The sequence below is a fragment of the Plecotus auritus genome (genome assembly GCF_963455305.1).
Source record: "Plecotus auritus genome assembly, chromosome: 6".
In the NCBI taxonomy this organism is placed as follows: domain Eukaryota; kingdom Metazoa; phylum Chordata; class Mammalia; order Chiroptera; family Vespertilionidae; genus Plecotus; species Plecotus auritus.
This window is the reverse complement of record NC_137773.1, coordinates 62755797-62776121: the sequence shown is the minus strand read 5'-3', so window position 1 is coordinate 62776121 and position 20325 is coordinate 62755797. Positions and strand designations below refer to the sequence as shown.

The 20325-nt window shown below is 36.4% G+C and overlaps 1 protein-coding gene across 2 annotated transcripts in view; it reads left to right on the top strand.

Annotated features, from left to right (window-relative positions):
- TLL1 (tolloid like 1) overlaps positions 1 to 20325 on the top strand; it is a 174767-nt gene that overhangs the window by 139214 nt on the left and 15228 nt on the right. For both annotated transcript variants that reach the window (XM_080675292.1, XM_080675293.1), the window contains 3 exons: positions 2486 to 2666; positions 10781 to 10906; positions 13871 to 13998. In XM_080675292.1, coding sequence (XP_080531418.1) covers positions 2486 to 2666; positions 10781 to 10906; positions 13871 to 13998 — 435 coding nt within the window. The remainder of the gene's footprint in view (positions 1 to 2485; positions 2667 to 10780; positions 10907 to 13870; positions 13999 to 20325) is intronic.

Genomic DNA, 20325 nt, shown 5'->3' with positions numbered 1-20325 from the left:
GGCTTGGCTCCGCTCAAGGCTACAAAGTTTCAATCATAGAAGATAAATAAATCCCAGATCCCAGGGCCTCCGCTTAGGTCGCCAGGGGGCGTGGCAGGCCTGCAAACCACCACAGGCCCCTCGCCCAGGCCACCCCACCCCCAAGAGAACCCCCACCCTGATCCGGGACACCCTTCAGAGCAAACCAGCTGACCCCCACCCGTGCAGCAGGCCTCTATCCTATCTAATAAAAGAGTAATATGCAAATTGACCATCACTCCAACACACAAGATGGCTGCCCCTATGTGGTCAAAGATCTTGCCCCCATATGGACACAAGATGGCCACCACAAGATGGCCAGCAGGGGAGGGCAGTTGGGAGGGACCAGGCCTGCAAGGGAGGACAGTTGTGGGCCATCAGGCCAGCAGGGGTGGGCAGTTGGGGGCGCTCAAGCCTGCAGGGGAGGGCAGTTAGGGGTGACCAGGCTGGCAGAGGGAGGGCAGTTGGGGGGGACCCAGGCCTGCAGGAGAGAGCAGTTGGGGGGGACCAGGCCTGCAGGGGAGGGCAGTTTGGGGGTACCAGGCCTGCAGGGGAGAGCAGTTAGGGGTGACCAGGCCTGCAGGGGAGGGCAGTTAGGGGTGAACAGACCTGCAGGGGAGGGCAGTTAGGGGCAATCAGGTTGGCAGTGGAGCAGTTAGGCATCAATCAGGCTGGCAGGGGAGTGGTTAGGGGGTAATCAGGCTGGCAGGCAGAAGTGGTTAGGGGCAATCAGGAAAGCAGGCAGGCGAGCAGTTGGGAGCCAGCAGTCCTGGATTGTGAGAGGGATGTCCCCGATTGGAGAGGGTGCAGGCTGGGTTGAGGGACACACCCACCCCCACCCCACCCCCACCCCACCCCCACCCCCCATGCACAAATTTCGTGCACCGGGCCTCTAGTTTAAAATAAAGGCATGAGCAAAAACCTGACCTATAGAATACAGAGTTTAGCTAAAACTTAGTTTTTTTATTCACTCAATGGATATCCAAAAGGAAAGTCAATGTCAGCTTTAGCCTTGGTTACATTCTCCTATCCAATGTCAGATCCCTCTCTAAACAAAAGTTGCAACTGTAACAAAGTAGATAGAAAAATTATTTCATTTTTTCTAGCAATATTTTGCTGATTTATCACCTATTTAAAACCACAAGAACCAGTAATTTGAGTTGACATATTGCAAAGTACAGATCATACCCCAAGGTTCAATCATATGCATTGTTACACTTGCTAGTTACACATTTTTGTAATAAGGTCATTCATGCAAGATATGTTCTTTAAAGTGCCCTGTTGAAACTTTAGAATTGTATTATGGAAACATCTGTTAGTGGCCATAATATTGCTTAAGAATACCTGGCATTCACTTAGCTTCTTCCATTTTGATGGTGTTTGTATATTACATATAAATTCTATCGCTTTTTAGTATAAATGTCTGCCTCCATCCCACTGTATAGAATTATTGTTGTTTGTAGTCCTGCAGTAATGCTGCAGAGCAACTCAAAGAAATTAAGAAACATCAGTTTGGCCCTGGCTGATTTGGCTCAGTGGATAGAGCATTGGCCTGCAGACTGAAGGGTCCCGGGTTGGATTCTGGTCAAGGGCACATACGTGGGTTGCGGGCTTGATCCCTAGTTCCGGGTGTGCAGGAGGCAGCTGACCAATGATTCTCTCTCACTGATGTTTCTATCTCTCTCTCCCTTTTCCTTCCTCTCTGAAATCAATAAAAATATATTTTTAAAAGAAATATCAGTTTGATAAGTTTGAAAGACAAAGGATCCTTTTTATTATATAAGTGCCTTACTTTGAAATTTCCTAACTGTGCTGTTCTGATTAGAATGAAGTTACTGGGAGGCAGCTCTAGACCAAGCCAAATTCCATATTATTAATCACCACACTGCAATGTAGAAGATATATAATTTGGGGCAAGTTATATAAAATTTTTGAGCTTCAGTTTTCTCATCTCTATAATAGAAAGGATCATGTCTATTGCTATTGGTTACTTCATGGACTAAATTTCATGTAGCTGTTGTCAGCATTAAATAAGATGGTATATGACAAAATTTTTCCACAGTTCCTAGTGAAAACTTAAATATTTGAAAATTTAAAGAGTTATAAGATACATGCTGTAAATATATATAAACAAGCTCACATTTCTGTCTCTTAGTTGGGCCCTTTCCTTGAGTTTTTTGTTGTTGTTGTTGTTACCTATCCATTCCAATTTAATAGAAAATACAGCATAGGAAATATAGTCAATAACATTGCAATAATCAAATGTGGTGCCAGAGGATACTTGAAATATTGGGAGGACCACTTTGTAAAGTATATGATTATCTAACTACTATGCTGTGCAGCTGAAACTAATATAAAATAATACTGAGTATCAGCTGTAATTGAAAAATAAAATTAAAAAATAAATGTCAGTTATCTGATACTTCCAAATCCGGTGACTATAATAACCATGTGTGTTTTTTACTAGGTTTGCAAATACGATTATGTGGAGATTTGGAGTGGCCTTTCCTCTGAGTCTAAATTGCATGGCAAATTTTGTGGTGCTGAAGTACCTGAAGTGATCACATCCCAGTTCAACAACATGAGAATTGAATTCAAATCTGACAACACTGTATCCAAGAAGGGCTTCAAAGCGCATTTCTTCTCAGGTATCAGTATTCAAGCTGCATGTGCATATTGCACATTTTCCAGGACGATTGGCTTAAATAGCAATGTTACCTCTTCTATAAAAGCAACTTGGAGGTACATAGAATGCTTGAACATTTATCCTAGGATGAACAATTTTTTACATAAAATCAGGATGTTAATAATAGGTGCCCTATTGAAATGTAGCTCTCAAACACTTAGATATTATATCAACTAATCAAATATGGTAAATGGTATAAGACAAAATTATTACAATAATATTTTCATACAGTGACTTCACTCTTTACAAGTGATGGGGATAATAATACCAAACTTCCAAAAACGGTCAGACCTTTTCAGAATAATTTATCTTTGTTTTTAAATATGTGGTCTCATTTTAGAAACCTATTTTTTAATTCTTACTATTTAGCAACATACTTCTCTTATTAGTATATATGTATTCTTATTATTAGCTGATATTAAAATCACATTTTGCCTCATCACTATAGAAGTGACTTATTGCAGGAAGAGAGTTAGTACTAAGGAAATTATCATTTTACTAAAAACAATGTATTAGTAGATATATTTAGCATTTGACACTTCTGTGTTTGGAATTTAATAGTTTAATGAACTCACAGTAAAATTTATCTCTTAAAGAGCTGAAATTTGATAAAAGGTCCCTAAGTCTTAAGAAAATATATAGAAAATCAGTAAAATTACCTTAGTTTCCCAATTTCATACCTAATAGAAATATTATTGTGAAATTTTAAAACTAGGTAAAATTGTAATAAATTGTAGTATAGCAATCTGTTCTGCCTTTCAGACTGGGGAAGCAATTTACAGCAACTGAATTCCAATTATATTTTAATATTAGGTAATTTGGATTGAGTTAATTCAAAGTCCATTTATTCCAGTCCCCATGTGTTTAAAATTAATGAGATTTACAATAGCAAGGGTTTGTTTGGAGTTTTCAGTGTAATTGAAGTTAATGGTTCATAAGCTCCATTGAGCTTCAAGTCATACACAAAAGTACATTCAAAATACAATGGATTTGATTCCCTTGTTCTCATTCCCTTCCTTCCCCCAGATTTAATTGCCTTTTAAAAATTGTTCTGAGGCATTCATTTAAGATTTATATTATTCAAAGTAGACTTTTAATATCCTATTTCAATGAAAAAAGACTTGTTAGTCTTCACTCTTTTAAAAATATCATGGATGCTGCAAATTTTAGGTTTCCAGTCATTAGATATAAGGCTTCTTATCTTACTTAGAGCCACCAAATTATTCATTTTAAAAATTGAAATTATAAAATAAATACATTTGATAATCATATTAATATTATTCAGGATCACTCTCACGTTAAATTAGTTATTCATTTTATTTAATAATACTTTTTATAAAAGGTACATGTTATGTATACTGGTGACAAAGCACAATTAAATTTAAAGTTACCAGAATATTTAAAATTCACACTCTGATATTTTTGGTCAGGAAAAACTTTCCTAATCATAAAGACAGGTCATTTGTTTATGTCTTTAGAACAGTGCTATTGAAATATAAGGCATGCTACTTTAATTCTTATAATAGAGATACGAGGGCACGTACAAAAGATGCTGTTCTCAGCACATGGCGAACATAATCTTTATTACAATTTCTATGTAGTCGTATAATTGTAAAATTATCTGAGTACCATGGTAGTACTAAAGTTCATAATAGTTAATTTGCTGTAAATCACATTAACTGATTCAGATGATTTTAAGAAATTGTCTCTGTTTTTAGTATTTATCAGTGATGTATTTAAAAATTATAAGTCAACAAGGTGACAACACTTCATTTTGATAGAGTTTAGCCTAAATTGTTTGATGGCGTGTTGGTAGTAAAGTACGCTGAACAATGAAGTTCAAGGGGAAGTTGAACCCCAAGCCGTCAGATAGCTGCCATTTTGAGAACTTTCTATGCAGACACTCAATACCTCTAATCACAGTAAGGCTGTGACATTCTCCTTGTTATATTCATTTGACAGATAAAGCAGCTGAGGATAAACTGCTTAGTGTCACAGTGCATGGAAACCCACCCTTTTTTCTGGTTTGTCTCAGCTATAAGAGCTGACCATGCCCTTTGCAAATGGCGTTATTTACATGTTATACTGAACATATTTGTGACCTGAAAAATCACCAGATACACTTTTCACCCTTTTATTAGATTATTATTTTGTAAAGTCCAAGATAATTATCATTGAGTATAAACTTTCAGTGTTGTTTTTTTTTTCTTTTTTGATGTATTGAAAAGTCTTGGCAGTTTGTCAGATTCATATTTAAAGTACTGTGGTTCTGGATGCGTAAGTAGATCTGTTTCACATTTAAGTTCCTGGGGGAAATGTCTGCTCAGGAAAAGGAAAGATAAAAACATTACAGTTGTAGTAAAGAGCTGGTGTGGTGCTATCAAGAAATGGCAACTAATAAGGACTTGTTACTTAATGTCCTAATTGTGATCATCTCACAAAATCAGAATTTACAAAAGATCACCCATTTTGATAGATAGGTGCTTCTCACATTGAAATTATTATTTTAGTTTTAATAATGCTTCAAGTATAATAATAGATAGCCATGTATTAATTTAATGATAAACTAATGATTCCATGTATAAATAGTTATCTACGATAAAATATGAGTGGAAATCGCGGTAGAAAACTAGTAGTATCTGTGCATTATGCACACAGCCATGCATGTAAGTGGGAGCAACCCTGAAAGCTGCTATGCAAAAATACCAGGAACGTGTATATTAAGATGGAGAGTTGGTGCATTATAGTTCTTTCCCAATTTTTCTCAGTTTTCATTAGATTGAAATATAAAAATAACTTTAGGAAAAAAACACATATCCTATCTCTACCTACCTGCTACCCAAAACATTTCTAGGCTTGCAAACATTACCTACTATACCTTGATCATTTAGAGTTAAGAAAATTAAAAATTCATCTATTTTTTGATTAGTTAATAAATAGTAATATAAGTTAATATTAATATGTACTTTTAGTTAAATTTTACAATTTTAATTTTATAGTTAATTTGTAATATTTATGTTACTGTAGTCTCTTGATTCCAATAATTACAGGCTGCTGTTGTTTCTTGTGATTAAGCCCTAATAAATGTTACTCTAGTGTATCTGTTAATCAAGAGATATTTTTGAAGACTTAGTCCTTTTTTTAAATATTTTTATTGATTTCAGAGAGGAAAGGAGAGGGATAGAGAGATAGAAACATCAATGATGAGAGAGAATCACTGATTGGCTGCCTCCTGCCCACCCCCTACTGGGGAGGGGGGGATCAAGCCCACAACCCAGGCATGTGTCCTTGGCTGGAATTGAACTTGGGACCCTTTAGTCCACAGACCAACGCTCTATCCACTGAGCCAAACCAGTTAGGGCTGAAGACTTAGTCTTAAATGGTTCTGTTTGTAACCAGTGCTTTAAAAATTTCAGAGGTGGTTATGAATTTATGAAAACATAATGAGTAATATACCATGTTCAACTATTTTTCCACATTCTTTTTCTAAGAACAATTACTAAAGGAGCCAATAGAAAGAAGAAACAATATCTGACAATAGGTCATTCCATATTATTTGAAGAGGAAAGCTATTTAGAGTCGATTCTAGCGTTCTTTCTGCTGTGATGCATCAAGGAAAAAGACAAGGAAATGTTTTTAGGTTTTTAATGTACAGTATACAATGAAAATATTTATAATCATACAGAGATGTCAGTTATTTTTGCACATAGCCTTTCATTTTAAAAGCACTTTATAGGCCTAGGAAATGGAAGAATGACTCTAAGAACTTATTAGCAGTCATTAATATCAATTTCCTGCCATGTCTATGTTCATAAAAGTGAGAAACCATCACATATGAATTCTGATTTAATATCTTAAAGTATTTAGTATTTGAAGAATAAACCTCATTTAAAAGCAGTCTTCCTCACAGATGACTAATGGGAATGTAATCTGTTACTGATGGACCTAGTAACTTACTTTGTGGAAAAAATAGAATAAAAATCAGATTTCCTGACTCCCACGTTTGTGTCTGTAGTAAATAAAGGAGTCAGATAAAATGATTTGTGCAGTTGTTCTATCTCTAAATTGAAGTGGTTTCTATTGATATGCTCCCTAACCTTATTCACCTTTCACCATATACAGATATTTCTTTACATTGCCCCTCCTATACATTATTTCTGTCATGGAATGGTCATCAATATTTTAGAAGAAATTCAACCCAATTTTATTCTAACAAAACTTTAAATATTGGTGTGATTAATTTCAAATGGGAATATAAAAACTTTCCTATGATTTTGAATTCTGTTCCAAATTTTTGTTATTAATGATATTTAAATATTTGCATATCTTAGAAAGCATAAATTATCTCTGTTGTAGGTCATAGTTTACTAGTGCTTTTCTGAAGGTGATTATTCATTCCATAGTTTTGTGCTGAAATCTATGTATGCAATGTCTGTGTGTACACATGCATGGGAGTGTGTGTGCACCAGTGTGCATGGGTCTATTTATTTTATATTTGAGCATTTACTGGGAGTTTACTGCTCATATATGTTTCTGTTCTGGTGCATGGACCCTTCTTTTTCCTACAGACAAGGAAGCTTTCTGCAAAGAGAAAATTTTTATTTTTGAATCTTGCAAGAACTTGATACAGGTTGCCACTTCAGTTCCATCCAGTAGGTATTATTCTTAGACTGATGGCCTCTGACAGTCTCAGAGATGCTCTGCAGGCCTCTGTGGGGAAATGCCACCTGCTCTGCCCCTTTAATGGACCTGTTCTTCATCTAACATGAAAGAATGGAAAGTAGATATGTCCATTCCAATGAAGGAGGCTCATTTCCATCTGCAAAAAATAAATGTTTTTATTTCTACTTAATAAAACATTTATTCCTCTCACTAATAAAAAACTATTGTAAAAATTTTGTGCCTACAGTATGAAAATGCTAGAAAATTTCAAATGAATTATTGATCAAATTCTCAATGACTAAGTTTATTATACAGACATTCTGAGAAATATTTAAAATGCTGCACCCTTCTTGCTTCTCTCCTTTGGATTTTCATTGTTCAAAATATTTGTAATTTGCGTCCTAGGAGAAGAAATGGGGGAAAAAGTGAAAACATAATTGTGTTTGCTAATAGCTTTCCCCCCCTGGTTTGATGACCTTTCATACATAAGAAATCCAGAATATACTTGTGGAATTAGGTATTTTATAATGTTGCTATTTCTCATCAACATAGATATTCTGAAATTACATCCACTTTAATTAGAATAGGTATTTACTTCTATTTGAACAAATGTGTGTGTGTTTTAATAACCTCACCATGTTCACTACTTCATAGACAACTTAAAATATTAAGTTAAGTACCTTTCTTTATCTGAATGATGTAAGACATCTGGATAATTTTAAGTGTTCCAATGTTTACTGAAATTTTCTCTTTTCATATGGCCATTTGACTCGTGGGGGCACAGTTTTATACGCTACTTTGCTGGGCATGATGACTCCTCTGCTGCTGTTAGTTACTGTATTGATTAGTCCACTTTTGAATTTAAGCTAAACTTTAGATTAATCCATACATATATTCTAGCATATATCCTTAATTTTATGTAACATTGATTATATTGGTTGACATTAGATGTTGAAACAAAGGCAGGACACACCAACTCATGGGGAAACTAAAATGTAATAGATACTTAGACAATAATGAATATATAAAATCTTTTTCTTTCTCCTCCTTCTGCTCTTCCTCCTTTTCCTCATTCCTCTAAAAATCATTTTAAAATTATTTTTCAATCACAACAGACATATGAATAATTAGCTATGAAATACCACTATTCTAGTTTGATTGGTTTTACTTTCAACATTATTTCCCTTTAGTTATCATTACCACAGGTCAGATTATATTCTATCAACTCTGAAGAAAAAAAAATCCTCCTTAGAAATATAACCTAGTGACTTGAGATTTCCAGCAGAATGAAGCTTCAATGTTAGAAATATTTATTTTGTGTTAGAATTATTTTCATGATGAAGTGACTATGGATTTAAAAACTCGGCCCTAATAACTTGTGTTCACTCATTTTTTAATTATAACAGTTTTATACCTGATGTATGGCAATCCAAACAGATCCAGATGAAAGGAGGATTCAGGCAGTCCCTGCTACCATAGGGCTTGTCACTTAGCAACTACTCTGCTTACAGTTGTTAGATTTTCAACCAACTCTCAAGTCCGGTTGACCTATAGTACAACTAAAGTTCACTCTGTCGAGTTACTTTAAGTACAACAAGCTATCATTACATAAACATTTTCATTGGAGAGTAAGAAATTCTGGCACCAGGAAATTTTATATTGGCTCTTTCCACTTAACAAACATGAAGTGTATTCTATATCCACTCATGAGAGAATGAAGCATCTTAAGACCCTCTGGAAAGGAACATAAAAACAATAAATTTAGAACATTTACTGCTTGGCTGTCTAAAACAGAAAATGTAGGTAGGTGCCACTATGGTGGCAGGAAGTATGATTTACCATCCACTGTTTTGCATTAATCATTAATAACTCAAACTATAATTTTCACTCTTGATGCAAATAAGGGAGCAGGGATTCCACATTATTATAAATTTCTCTAAAATTAATTTTACCAGGCTCATTTTCTATTAAATTCTAATTTCTACACATGTTGGTGTTTGATGCTAGGTAATTTTCCTTATTCTACATTTTGTGTGTGTTTCTTTAGTCTCCATAGTAAATATTAAAAGTAAGAAACTGTTAAAAATAGGTAGAATACACATAAATCATAGAGATATTGATTCTGATATGTTCTTTAAAACTTTGGGACTGCCTGCTTCTATTTGGAATATTTTGATATTACCAATGCATGAATATATGCCAGGAGCTGTGTGGACTCTGCCATGCAATCAGCCCCCAAAAGGGGAAACATAGATGTATCTGTAAAAATCACTCAGATACTTGAATAAAAACATCTTTCTTAAACCCATCTTCATAAAGTGAATAGTGATTGGATAAAAATGTAAATGTAGTATTTGCTATTTGTGACCTACCATGAGCTCACAAATTCCCTTTAGAAAAATAAGTTGAGTGTAAATTATGAATTCAGCCTAACTCCTGATACGACTTCATGTGTCCCTTTTGTTCTCTGTGGTGTGGGAGTGATGACAGTTTGAGTGACATGTCATCATATATGTGTGTCATGAGCAATCTGTCGACTTTGACAGACAAGCCAGCCGTGGACTAAGAGCTGAGGGACATGATGTGGTGCTGATGGTGCCTCTCCCTGGATTGACTGCCTGCCACTAGTTTGGCTTTTGTTCCTATAGTGCATTTGTTGGCTATTTCTCAAAGCTCATACTTCCCATTCTAACCTTTGCTTCTAGCATAATAAAAGCCCTTTTAAGGAATTACTTATTAATAAACTGGGCTGCTGGAGTCGATTTTTAAAATAAATACAAATTAGCTTTCTTCTTTAGGAGAGTCTGTTGATGCCTTTTTCTGTCTTAGAATATTATGAAATGTCCAAATTCATCAATATTTAGCCTAACTGCAATGTTAATGAAAAAAATCAACTAGAGTAGTTACACTAACTAATTTTTAAGTGATTATACACAAATCTTGGAGCCTTATTTAGCCTCTCTAAACACCGTGGTTAATATATTGAATTTCTCTCTACTTTAATGCCATTTCCTGCATTTATTCAAACTACTCTCAGTTTTACATTTATTTTTAAATATTGACAATAAATGTTCAGGATTAGGTGTAAAAAGATCTGCTCTTTCTCTATGTCCTACTCAAAACTTCTACTCCAGGAGTGAAAGAGGACTACAAGTTCTCATCCTGGCACAAATGGTCTTGGACACTCAATTCATGGTACAAGGCGCCAAGCTGAACAAGGACTGGGTAGAACTAAGACACTATCAGTTTTTTTGTTTCTGTGTTTTTTTTGTCTTTTTTTTTTCTCTGTTGGGAACAGGGTAAGCTGTGGCTTAGTTTATCCTTTTCCAGTGTTAACCAAAACTAAATGATTCTTCTTTGATATTCTTTGTTTTTAAAGCTACTTACTAAACTATGGGGTTATCTCTTTGCTAGACAAGGACGAATGCTCGAAGGATAATGGTGGGTGTCAACATGAATGTGTCAACACAATGGGAAGCTATGTGTGTCAGTGCAGGAATGGATTTGTACTGCATGAAAATAAACACGACTGCAAGGAAGGTATGAAGGGCGTGTTCTTTTTTAAAAAAATCTTTATTGTTGGAAGTATTATATGTCCCCTTTTCTTCCCCCACTGAACCCCCTCCAGCCTGCCCCTGCCCCCTGCCCCAGGCCTTCACCACCCTATTATCTATGTTCATGGGTTATGCATATATGTAACATGGTCTTTGGTTGATTAACTCCAACCCACCCACCTTCCCCTGCCTTCCCTCCAAGATTCCACACTCTATTCCATGCCTCCATGGTTCTGGATTTCAGGAGTGTTCTTTTCTTGACAACAGCTAGAATTTCAGGCCGTTTGGGTAAACTCTGCTTCCAGATAGAGTTCTTTTGTATCAATGAGTGATATCACTTAGGAGTGTTCAAATGTCAAATATATATACATGCATGCAGTGGTCCAAGACCCAAAGCAAACTGTTGGAAACCTCATGTTACCTAAAGAGTCTGCACTTCACGCATGGGTAGAATTAGAATAACTTTGTATAACATAGTTACTGCTGTGATGCCATCTGGCAGCCAGAAAAGTACCACTTTATCCCCAGGTTTTCATTGGACAGACCTTTTGACAGTCTTCATGTTTAAGCTGAATTTCTGCTAAAGGCTTTGCATTTGGTTTAGTTTCCCTCCCCAAAATATCTCATATACGTGCTATATGAGTGATGCCACTTTAAATACCAGGAGAGTCAAACTCAGATGCCTACCAGAGAAAAAGTATTTGAAAATGGAGATACTGTGCCATTTAAAGTTTTAGTCTTGGTTTTAGCAAAAGGAAGGGAGGGAGGAAAGGGAGGGAGGAGGGAGGGAGGGAGGGAGGGAGGGAGGGAGGGAGGGAGGGAGGGAGGGAGGGAAACATACTAGTAGCACAACAGTAGCCTATCAGTTTTGGGCCCCAGACCTTACAATATTTCAATATTTTATAAAAACAATGATACCCAATATGATCTATATGGGCACAATAAATATTTATTCCGTTTTTTACTTATTCTGAATAAATATTTTGTGTGCCCATCTCTAGCTTATATTGGCTATCATTGTTGCTGAGGGTCTGCTCCTGAATTTTCTACTTAATGGATTTATGCCTATTTTGAAAGAATTACTAAGGCAGATTTTATAGCTTGTGTCATTAGCACATGTGGATTGGTAGCTACCTGCCTAGAAACACAGTTAGATAGCAACTGTTTGTATGCACATTCGAATAGTATCCTGAAATGACCTTTATTCCATTCAGTTCTATTCTAATATGGTCATGGGTCAAGAGTTTATTTTTTTCATCCCATGTTTTCATTTAGCTACTGACATGACCCAGAATCATAGGCAAGCAAGATTTTGGTCTCTTTTCACTTTCATGTATGAATATAGACCCCTAGAGATTTTGATATTTGTAACTTGGTAAAGTATTCTATGAAATTGACAGGCTGGGGAACAGGCCCAGTCATTTTGCAGATAGGGAAGACAATTCAGAGGAGAGAGAGAGAGAGAGAGAGAGAGAGAGAGAGAGAGAGAGAGAGAGAGAGAGAGAGAGAGAGAGCGCTTTTGTAGAGTATGCATGTAGCCCAGGGCTCACAGGTGGCAAATAAATGTTCATTACAGTAAATATTTTTAAGAAATGATTTTATAGGCTACTTCCTCATAGATAGAACTATATCCAGGTACCCCAATAGGGTTCATTTTTACAGCCAGAGGAGGGGTCAGATTTTCTTTGACCTCTGCTATAGGGTGGGCACTGTCCACAGTTCATCAGCAAGCCTCCTGGCTTTGTCTCATAGGCTCTGGAGATTCCACATTGCATCTGGCAAGGCAAAGACAGGGAGCATGTAACTTAGGAAACCCTAGTCAAGACAGGATCCAGACTTTAAGGCTATTTTCTTGCTACACCTGTGTAGATCCTATATTGTTGGAAAGGAGCTGAATTTCCCCTCCTTTTTGTATTCCTCACAAATCCAAACCTCCCTGTGGACACCAGCAGAGTTAAGGTCAAGGTCTCGTAGTAAGGACTGTGACAACAGCACATTCATGTGGACATCCTGCCATGTTGCATAGCCCTGCAGTGGAACAGGTGTTTTGTCCATTTAGTGAAGAATTTCCCCAAAGAGGTTTCTTGGAAAATTTCAGAGAATTTATTGTATTTTAGAATAGGATACACAATCCATAGCAAATAATCCAAGTTTAAGTCAGGATGCATAAGGTGCTGCTTCATAAATCACACAGAATGAACAGAGCCTGAGGATATTAAGTGGTTTTGAAGTTTAATATTAACAAATGGTCCCCTTTAAGATGAAGTTATTTTAATTATGAAAAACCTAAAAGAAATTTCATGTTAATTGGATAGTCTGGGAAATTAGTTTAGAAGCTTATCACGATGGCTAGTACCTGGTCCCTTATTTTTCCCCCTTATTGCTTCATTGTACTTTGCTGACATTAGGGTTAATTTACTTTAGCAGCTAAGATTTTAGTGTCAGTATTCAAGTGTATATTTCAACTAAAGGAGAAAGAAAATATAAATACATAATTCATAAAGTGGCTTAATGATCTTAATTAGCTATAAATAATCTTTCTGTTTATAGAAAAAATTAGTTGAAATGTCAAAATCCATTGGTTTTTGTTTGTGGCATTGCATTAAATATTTTGCACATACCAAGTGTTGATATCCTTAATTGTCAATATACGCTGCTCTGTTAAAGTCTGAATTTACAGATCCAGCCGTTTTAAATAGCTTATTTTCTTTCAGGCATTTATAAAATTCATTGTAAACAATTTCATGAAAGCAAGAAAACAAATATTGCCTGATTATGCTCAGCAACATGTGTGCCAAAGCAGATGAATATGATCACAGAGACTGGAGTGATGATTAGTTAGTATTCTGATAAATCTTTCAGTAGGATAGTGGGTAGATAAGCTGCTTTATTGTTGGTCCAATACTAGGCTAGATTTCCACACTGATTGATCTTATTGTTACTGGCACAGCTGAATGTGAACAGAAGATCCACAGTCCAAGTGGCCTCATCACCAGTCCCAACTGGCCAGACAAGTACCCAAGCAGGAAGGAATGCACATGGGAAATCAGTGCCACTCCAGGCCATCGAGTCAAATTAGTAAGTGAGCACATCATCCTTCTTTTATTAAGCCAATGGCCCGTGTCTTCCATGGCTAGCACATGGAAGTCAAATAAGTTTATTTGATTGAAATGAGTTAGTAAGACAGATGGAAAAGATTGTCTTTCTTTTGCTTTCCTACTAACACGAAACAAATCCCTGATTTTCTAAATCAAGGTGATAGTAGTGGTACTCATGAACTTCTCATATAGTGATCTTATCCGGGATGCTTTAGAAGGTATTACCAAAGTTACTGCAAAGCAGTCAGCTCTATTTCCTAATGTATTATTGAAAGTGATCTTTTCAAATGGAGAAAATAAAAAATCAGCAAGACAGCAATAAGTATTCACTCAAATACAGCATAGTAAATTCTACTAGCTGTGTCCATTCTATATGCCTTATTTACAGAGCATATGTATTTTTTATAATAAAGGTAATTTTGTTTTGTGGTTTGTGAAATATTATTTTTTGCTTTATATAGTTGCCTCTTTAGACATATACTGATATCCGTAGACTTCTCACAAATTCAAATATGAATGTAATGTTTATCCTTTCTACTGTAGTCTTTGAGCCTCACATTCTGTCCTGGTCAGAATATATTATATATTAAATTTCATTACAGGCTATAGAATACTTGAAGAGTATAATTTTAAGAAATAAAATCGTAGGAATATAGAAATTTAAAAAATTTCCTACAATATGCTGTTGTCAAAAGCATGAGGGAATGCCAGCTAGCAAGGCTCAAAATAATCTAGCAGTCGCCATAATAAAAGACAAGAAATTGTGTAGAGAATAAGGCTATCAGTCCATGATAGCTTACTGGACCAGTCCAGTCATAATGTTAATTTTAAAATTAAACTCTTTCCTTTAGTGATTATTTTTTTGGCCAATAAAGAGGCTGTAGTTCTCTGCAATATTATAACAACAAAATTAGAGACAGTCACCAATGCATTCATATTCCTGTTATGAAACTCCTTGCAGTCAACATATTTGAAAAATATTAGTAAGTGACTTTTCAAACAAAGACATTAATTCATTTCAGCCGGTCTTTCAAAGGATGCTAGATGCTTAGATGACAGCACTGTAGGAACTTGATTGCTTTCCAGTCCTGTCCAAGGTCCTGATTAAGAGGATCACTCCCTGAAGCTATTGGCTAAAATATAGAGGCTGCATTCCTTTCAACAGTGCAGTTAGCTAATGGAGTTAACATGGATTTTCCCGAAGACTTTTTTTTCTGTGTGAGATTCAGATTTTGTCTGGTATCAAAGTCCTCTCTGAAGAATTTCCTTTTATGTTTTGTGTACAGTATGTCTGTGTAGTGTCACTATTTAAAGACATTTTCATTGGGTATAGAATTCTAGGATGACAATTTTGTTTTACCGTCTGCACTTTAAATAATTGATCCATTATTTTCTGACTTTCATGGTTTCTAATAAGTCTATTGTAAATATCAAATGTTATTCCCATGAAAGTAATGATTCCTTTTCCTATGGCTGCATTCAACATTTTCTTTTTATCAGCAGTTTGAATTCAGTGTATCTAGGTAGGTGTGTGTGTGTGTGTGTGTGTGTGTGTGTGTGTGTGTGTGTGTGTAGTAATTTACCCTCAGAATTCTATGAATTTCTTGCATCTGTATTGTGGTGTCTGTCATGAATTTTTAAACATTTTTAACCATTATTTATTCACAAAATTCTTCTGCACTATTGTCTCTCTTCACCTTTTTGGACTTTAATTACACATAAATTAGGTTGTTTCATTTTACCCCATAACTATTGGATGTTCTGTTACTTTTTTGTTATTCTTTCTTAGTCTAAGTTTCAGTAATTTCTATGAACCTGTCTTTAAGTTCTGGGATTGTTTCTTCAGCTATCTTGAGTCTACTGATAAGCTTTTAAAAGGCATTCTTCATCTTTCTTATTATGTTTTCTATCTCTAGCATTTCCATTTGACCCATTATTATACTTCTCACGTGTATTAGTCTGCTCAGGCTGCCATGACTAACTAATATAGAGTGTCTGAAACAGCAAAAATAAATTTTCTCATAGTTCTGGAAACTAGAAGTTCAAGATCAGGTGCTGTCAGTGTTGGCATCTAGGAAGGCCTCTTTTACTGGCTTGTAGATGGTGTTTCATTGCTCTATCCTCACATGGCCTTTCCTCTGTGTGTGCATGGAGAGAGAGAGAGCTCTGGTGCCTCTTCATCTTCTTATAAGGTCACTAATGGGATTACAGTCTCACTCTTATGACCTCATTTAACCTTAATTACTTCCTAATGGACCTCCCTCCAAGTGCAGTCACATTGGGGTTTAGAGCTTTGACATACGCATTGAGGGGAGGACAATTCATTCCAAAAAAATCTCTCTGCTGAAATTGCCCATCTATTTCTGCATGTTGTCTGCATTTTCATTAGAATCTTTAACAAATTAATCATAGTTACTTTAAATTCTGTTGGATACTTTAAACAAAGGGGTCATGTTTGAGTCTGTTCTGTTATTTTATGTCTTAACACTGATATTTTCTCCTTGCCTTTCTGTGTGTCATGTAATTTTTTATTAAGCACCAGACAGTATGTATATAATAGTAGAGACTTTATGTCTGGATGTAGACACATCTCTTCTGTTAGGCTATTAATGTATGTGCATATTTGGGAGGGGGCGTTGTTGAGTGAATCTAGTCAGTAATTAAGCTGAGTTTGGTTCTTCTTGTTCCTATGATTATCTTCAATGTAACATTGGCTTCAAATTCATTTTTCTTAGATGGGAAGCTGAGATTTAAGAGGTATTTTATCAATGTTTGTCTTTGATCTTTAGCTTCCCCATTTATATTCACCATGAACTGTGTTCCTCTCCACACACTTTTTTCCTTTTTCAGTGGTAGACTGAACTTGCTCATTACTTGGTGCTTGCCAGTCTGGTAGTGAGGGCTGGGGGTTCTTTATTGTCTTAGCACAGCCTCTTCTTTAGACAGGCTCTGTGTTTTTAGATCTGAGGGCTTGCCCTTCTCAGTGGTCCTATTTTTTGTCTTCGTGGCAAACAAACACCACGTTATGGCTCCAGTTGGTCTTCCATAGGAGAGTTTCTTTGCCCTCTCACGGTTGTAGTAGACCTCTAATATTATTGGGATAGGAACCTGTGCCCAGAACTTCCCCAGGGGCAGAAGTGTTTTGTTTTTTTTTAACACCTTTCCTTTGGCTACACTAGGTCTATACCTTTGCCCTGGTGGTAATAGGGTATTCTGCTCCATCCCCTGAGGCTTAGAGCTTTGTTTCTCAGAAAGAGTTGCAATAGGGCTTCATGCTCACAGCAGTGACCTGTTCCCTTTTCCAAGCCTGTAACACCAAGGAATGCACTCGGTCATCTGCTCTGCCTACAGTCTTTCTCATGAACAGGAGATTGAGGTCATGGAGAAGAGTCTCTCAGTGGTTGCAAACTCCCCATGTCTGCAGTTCCCAGGAGTTTTATACTCTTACCCTTGTTCACACCTGATCTTTACCAAACCATTAAAAATTGTAGCTGAACCCTAACTGGTTTGGCTCAGAGCGTCGGCCTGCGGACTCAAGGGTCCCAAGTTTGATTCCAGTCAGGGGCATGTACCTTGGTTGCAGGCACATACCCAGTAGTGTGCAGGAGGCAGCTGATTGATGTTTCTCTCTCATCGATGTTTCTAACTCTCTATCCCTCTCCCTTCCTCCCTGTAAAAGATCAATAAAATATATATTTTTTTAAATTGTAGCTGAATGCTTCTTACCTAGTTATATGGCACCCAGCATTTCTTCCTTCTGTAGTCTGTCACTGTGAGCAGATGTATATGTCTCATCTCTCCTTGGATGGGCCTGAGATTCACTGGATTTGATACTACTTGATTGACTGGTGACTTCAGTTCTTGGATGTGTTCAGCAAAGTTGTGATTTTTTTAGTTTACATGTTTTTTTCTATTAGAGTAAAGGCAGCTATTTCCAGCTTTCTATATCTACGGGGAACTAGAATTCCTGATGTACCTCAATTTGGCAATACTTTATTCATTCTCAATTGTATGCTTTCCAGCTTATTGAACATCTCTTTCTACTCCAAGTCTGTTCTTTCATACCTCATAGGCTTTAGTTTTCATGCAAATATTTTCTTGAGGATCAGGATGTAAAGCATGTCTGTTCAACAATGGTCATACTTACTATTATCCTAAGGAGGTAATTTTCAGAAGGAAAATAAGAGCTTTAATGCAAATATGGATCTTAACTATTTGACTTTGTGATCTTAGTAGAAGTAGTTACAGTCTAAACCAGGTTTTCTCAAATATTGGCATGCATCAGAATTATCTAGAAGACTTGTTAAAACACTTTTGCCACCTCGAGTTTCTGAATAATAGCATAATATTGATTCCACTCTTTCCCCCACCCCCCATTAATCACATTCCTATAAAATACGACTCTCATTATCACTCTCAGAATCAGGATCAATAAATAAGAAAGTAGTCTCAGTCAGTTGAGGTGACTTGGCAAAGTTTATAAAACTAGTAGGCCTATCAACATCTTCGAGCCTAGACATTCTGTCTCTTCATTTAATATATTTTTAATTATAGCATCCTGCATCAGAGAAGAAAGAAATCCATAATGGCTGTGTATGTGCACATATGTAATAATTTAAATAGAAAACAATCATGTTAGTAAAACAAACTTACAGTGATTGACTTAAATAAATATACAAGAGAAACATGGAGGGATTAGAAACATATTTGGAACTCAAAGAAACTTGTGTCTAGATCACAGCACTTCTACTTACTAGCCATGTCATCTTGGGAAGATACTTCTCCTTTAAAGCTTTGATCTCTTCATCTACAAGCTGGACCTACTACTCATGAATTTCATGTGTATTAAATGAATTTGCATATAAAATATTTGGCATTATGCTTTGTTGAATGACAATAAATATTGATGTATGATATCCAAATACTAATCGTAATTATGATAATGATTAATAATTAAAAAGTTACACCATTTTATTATGTAACTCAACCATGATCAAGTTTTTGTGTAGCCTTATGAATTTCAAATTAAATTTTAACAAATAAAAATGTAGCTAATGATTACTTGCCAGAAAACTCTTTCTTTAAAGGGCCAAATAGTAAGTATTATATACTGTAGATTGTGTCGTCTATGTTGCAACAATTTAATTCTGTGTTTTTATTGTGAAAGCAGCCATAGCCAATCCACAAATGAATGGACATAGTTGTGCTCTACTAAAAGTTTAATTACAGAAACAGGTCACAGGCTGTATTTGTTCTGTGGGATTTATTTCATTGACTCAAGCTAAGAACAGGGGTAAAGCAGTTTGAAATCATGTCATCATAAGTGTTTGTGCTCATTTTCCTGAAAAGCAGAGTGAAAACATTTGGACTTACTTTCTGTGATAGGTAGAATAATTCTCCCCAAACTCCCAAAGATGTCCCTGTCCTAATCCCCAGACCTATACATATGTTACCTTACATGGCAAAGGGAACGGTGGTTAAACAAAGGATCTTGAAATGGAGCGATTATCCTGGAACATCGAAGTGGACTCTGTGGAGTCATAAGGCTCCTTCTGAGAGGGAGGCAGTGGTCAGAGAGGAAAAATGATGTTATTCTGTTGGTTTTGAAGATGGAGGCAGTGGACATGAGCCAAGGAGTGAGGGCAGCCTTCAGAAGTTGGAAAAATTCGAGGAAACAGATTCTCACTAGGACCTCTAGAAGTACTACGTGCTGCCCACCCATTTTTGTAGACTATTGACCTCCACAGCCCTAGGACAATAAATTTGTGTTGTTTTAAGCCACTAAGTTTGTGGCCCTTTGCTACAGCAACAGTAGGAAATTACTGCATTTTCCTTGTTTTTAGTGTGTGTGCAGGCATGTGTTTAATCATGAGATACTTACTGTGTGGTAATAGCTACAAAGTAAAAGGAACCTTGGTTGAAAGGGATAAAGTTCTGAATGAATAAGAACAAGGATCTATTATTTCTGCCTTCATCCTGTTTTAGGTTTATGAGACTAAACTGCTCATCAAATTTTGGGGGACCTTTTTCATTACGTTGAATTACTCTTCATTAAAAACAGCCCTGGCCAGTTTAGCTCAGTGGATAGAGAGGCAGCTAATGGAGTGAAGGGTCCCAGGTTTAATTCCAGTCAAGGATATAGTACCTAGGTTGCAGGCCTGATCCCCAGACCTGGTCCAGGCATAAGTGGGAGGCAACCAATTGATGTGTCTCTCTCACATTGATGTTTCTCTCTGTGTCTCTCCCCCTCCCTTCCATTCTCTCTAAAAATCAAGGGTGGGGGGGGAATATCCTCAGGTGAGGATTA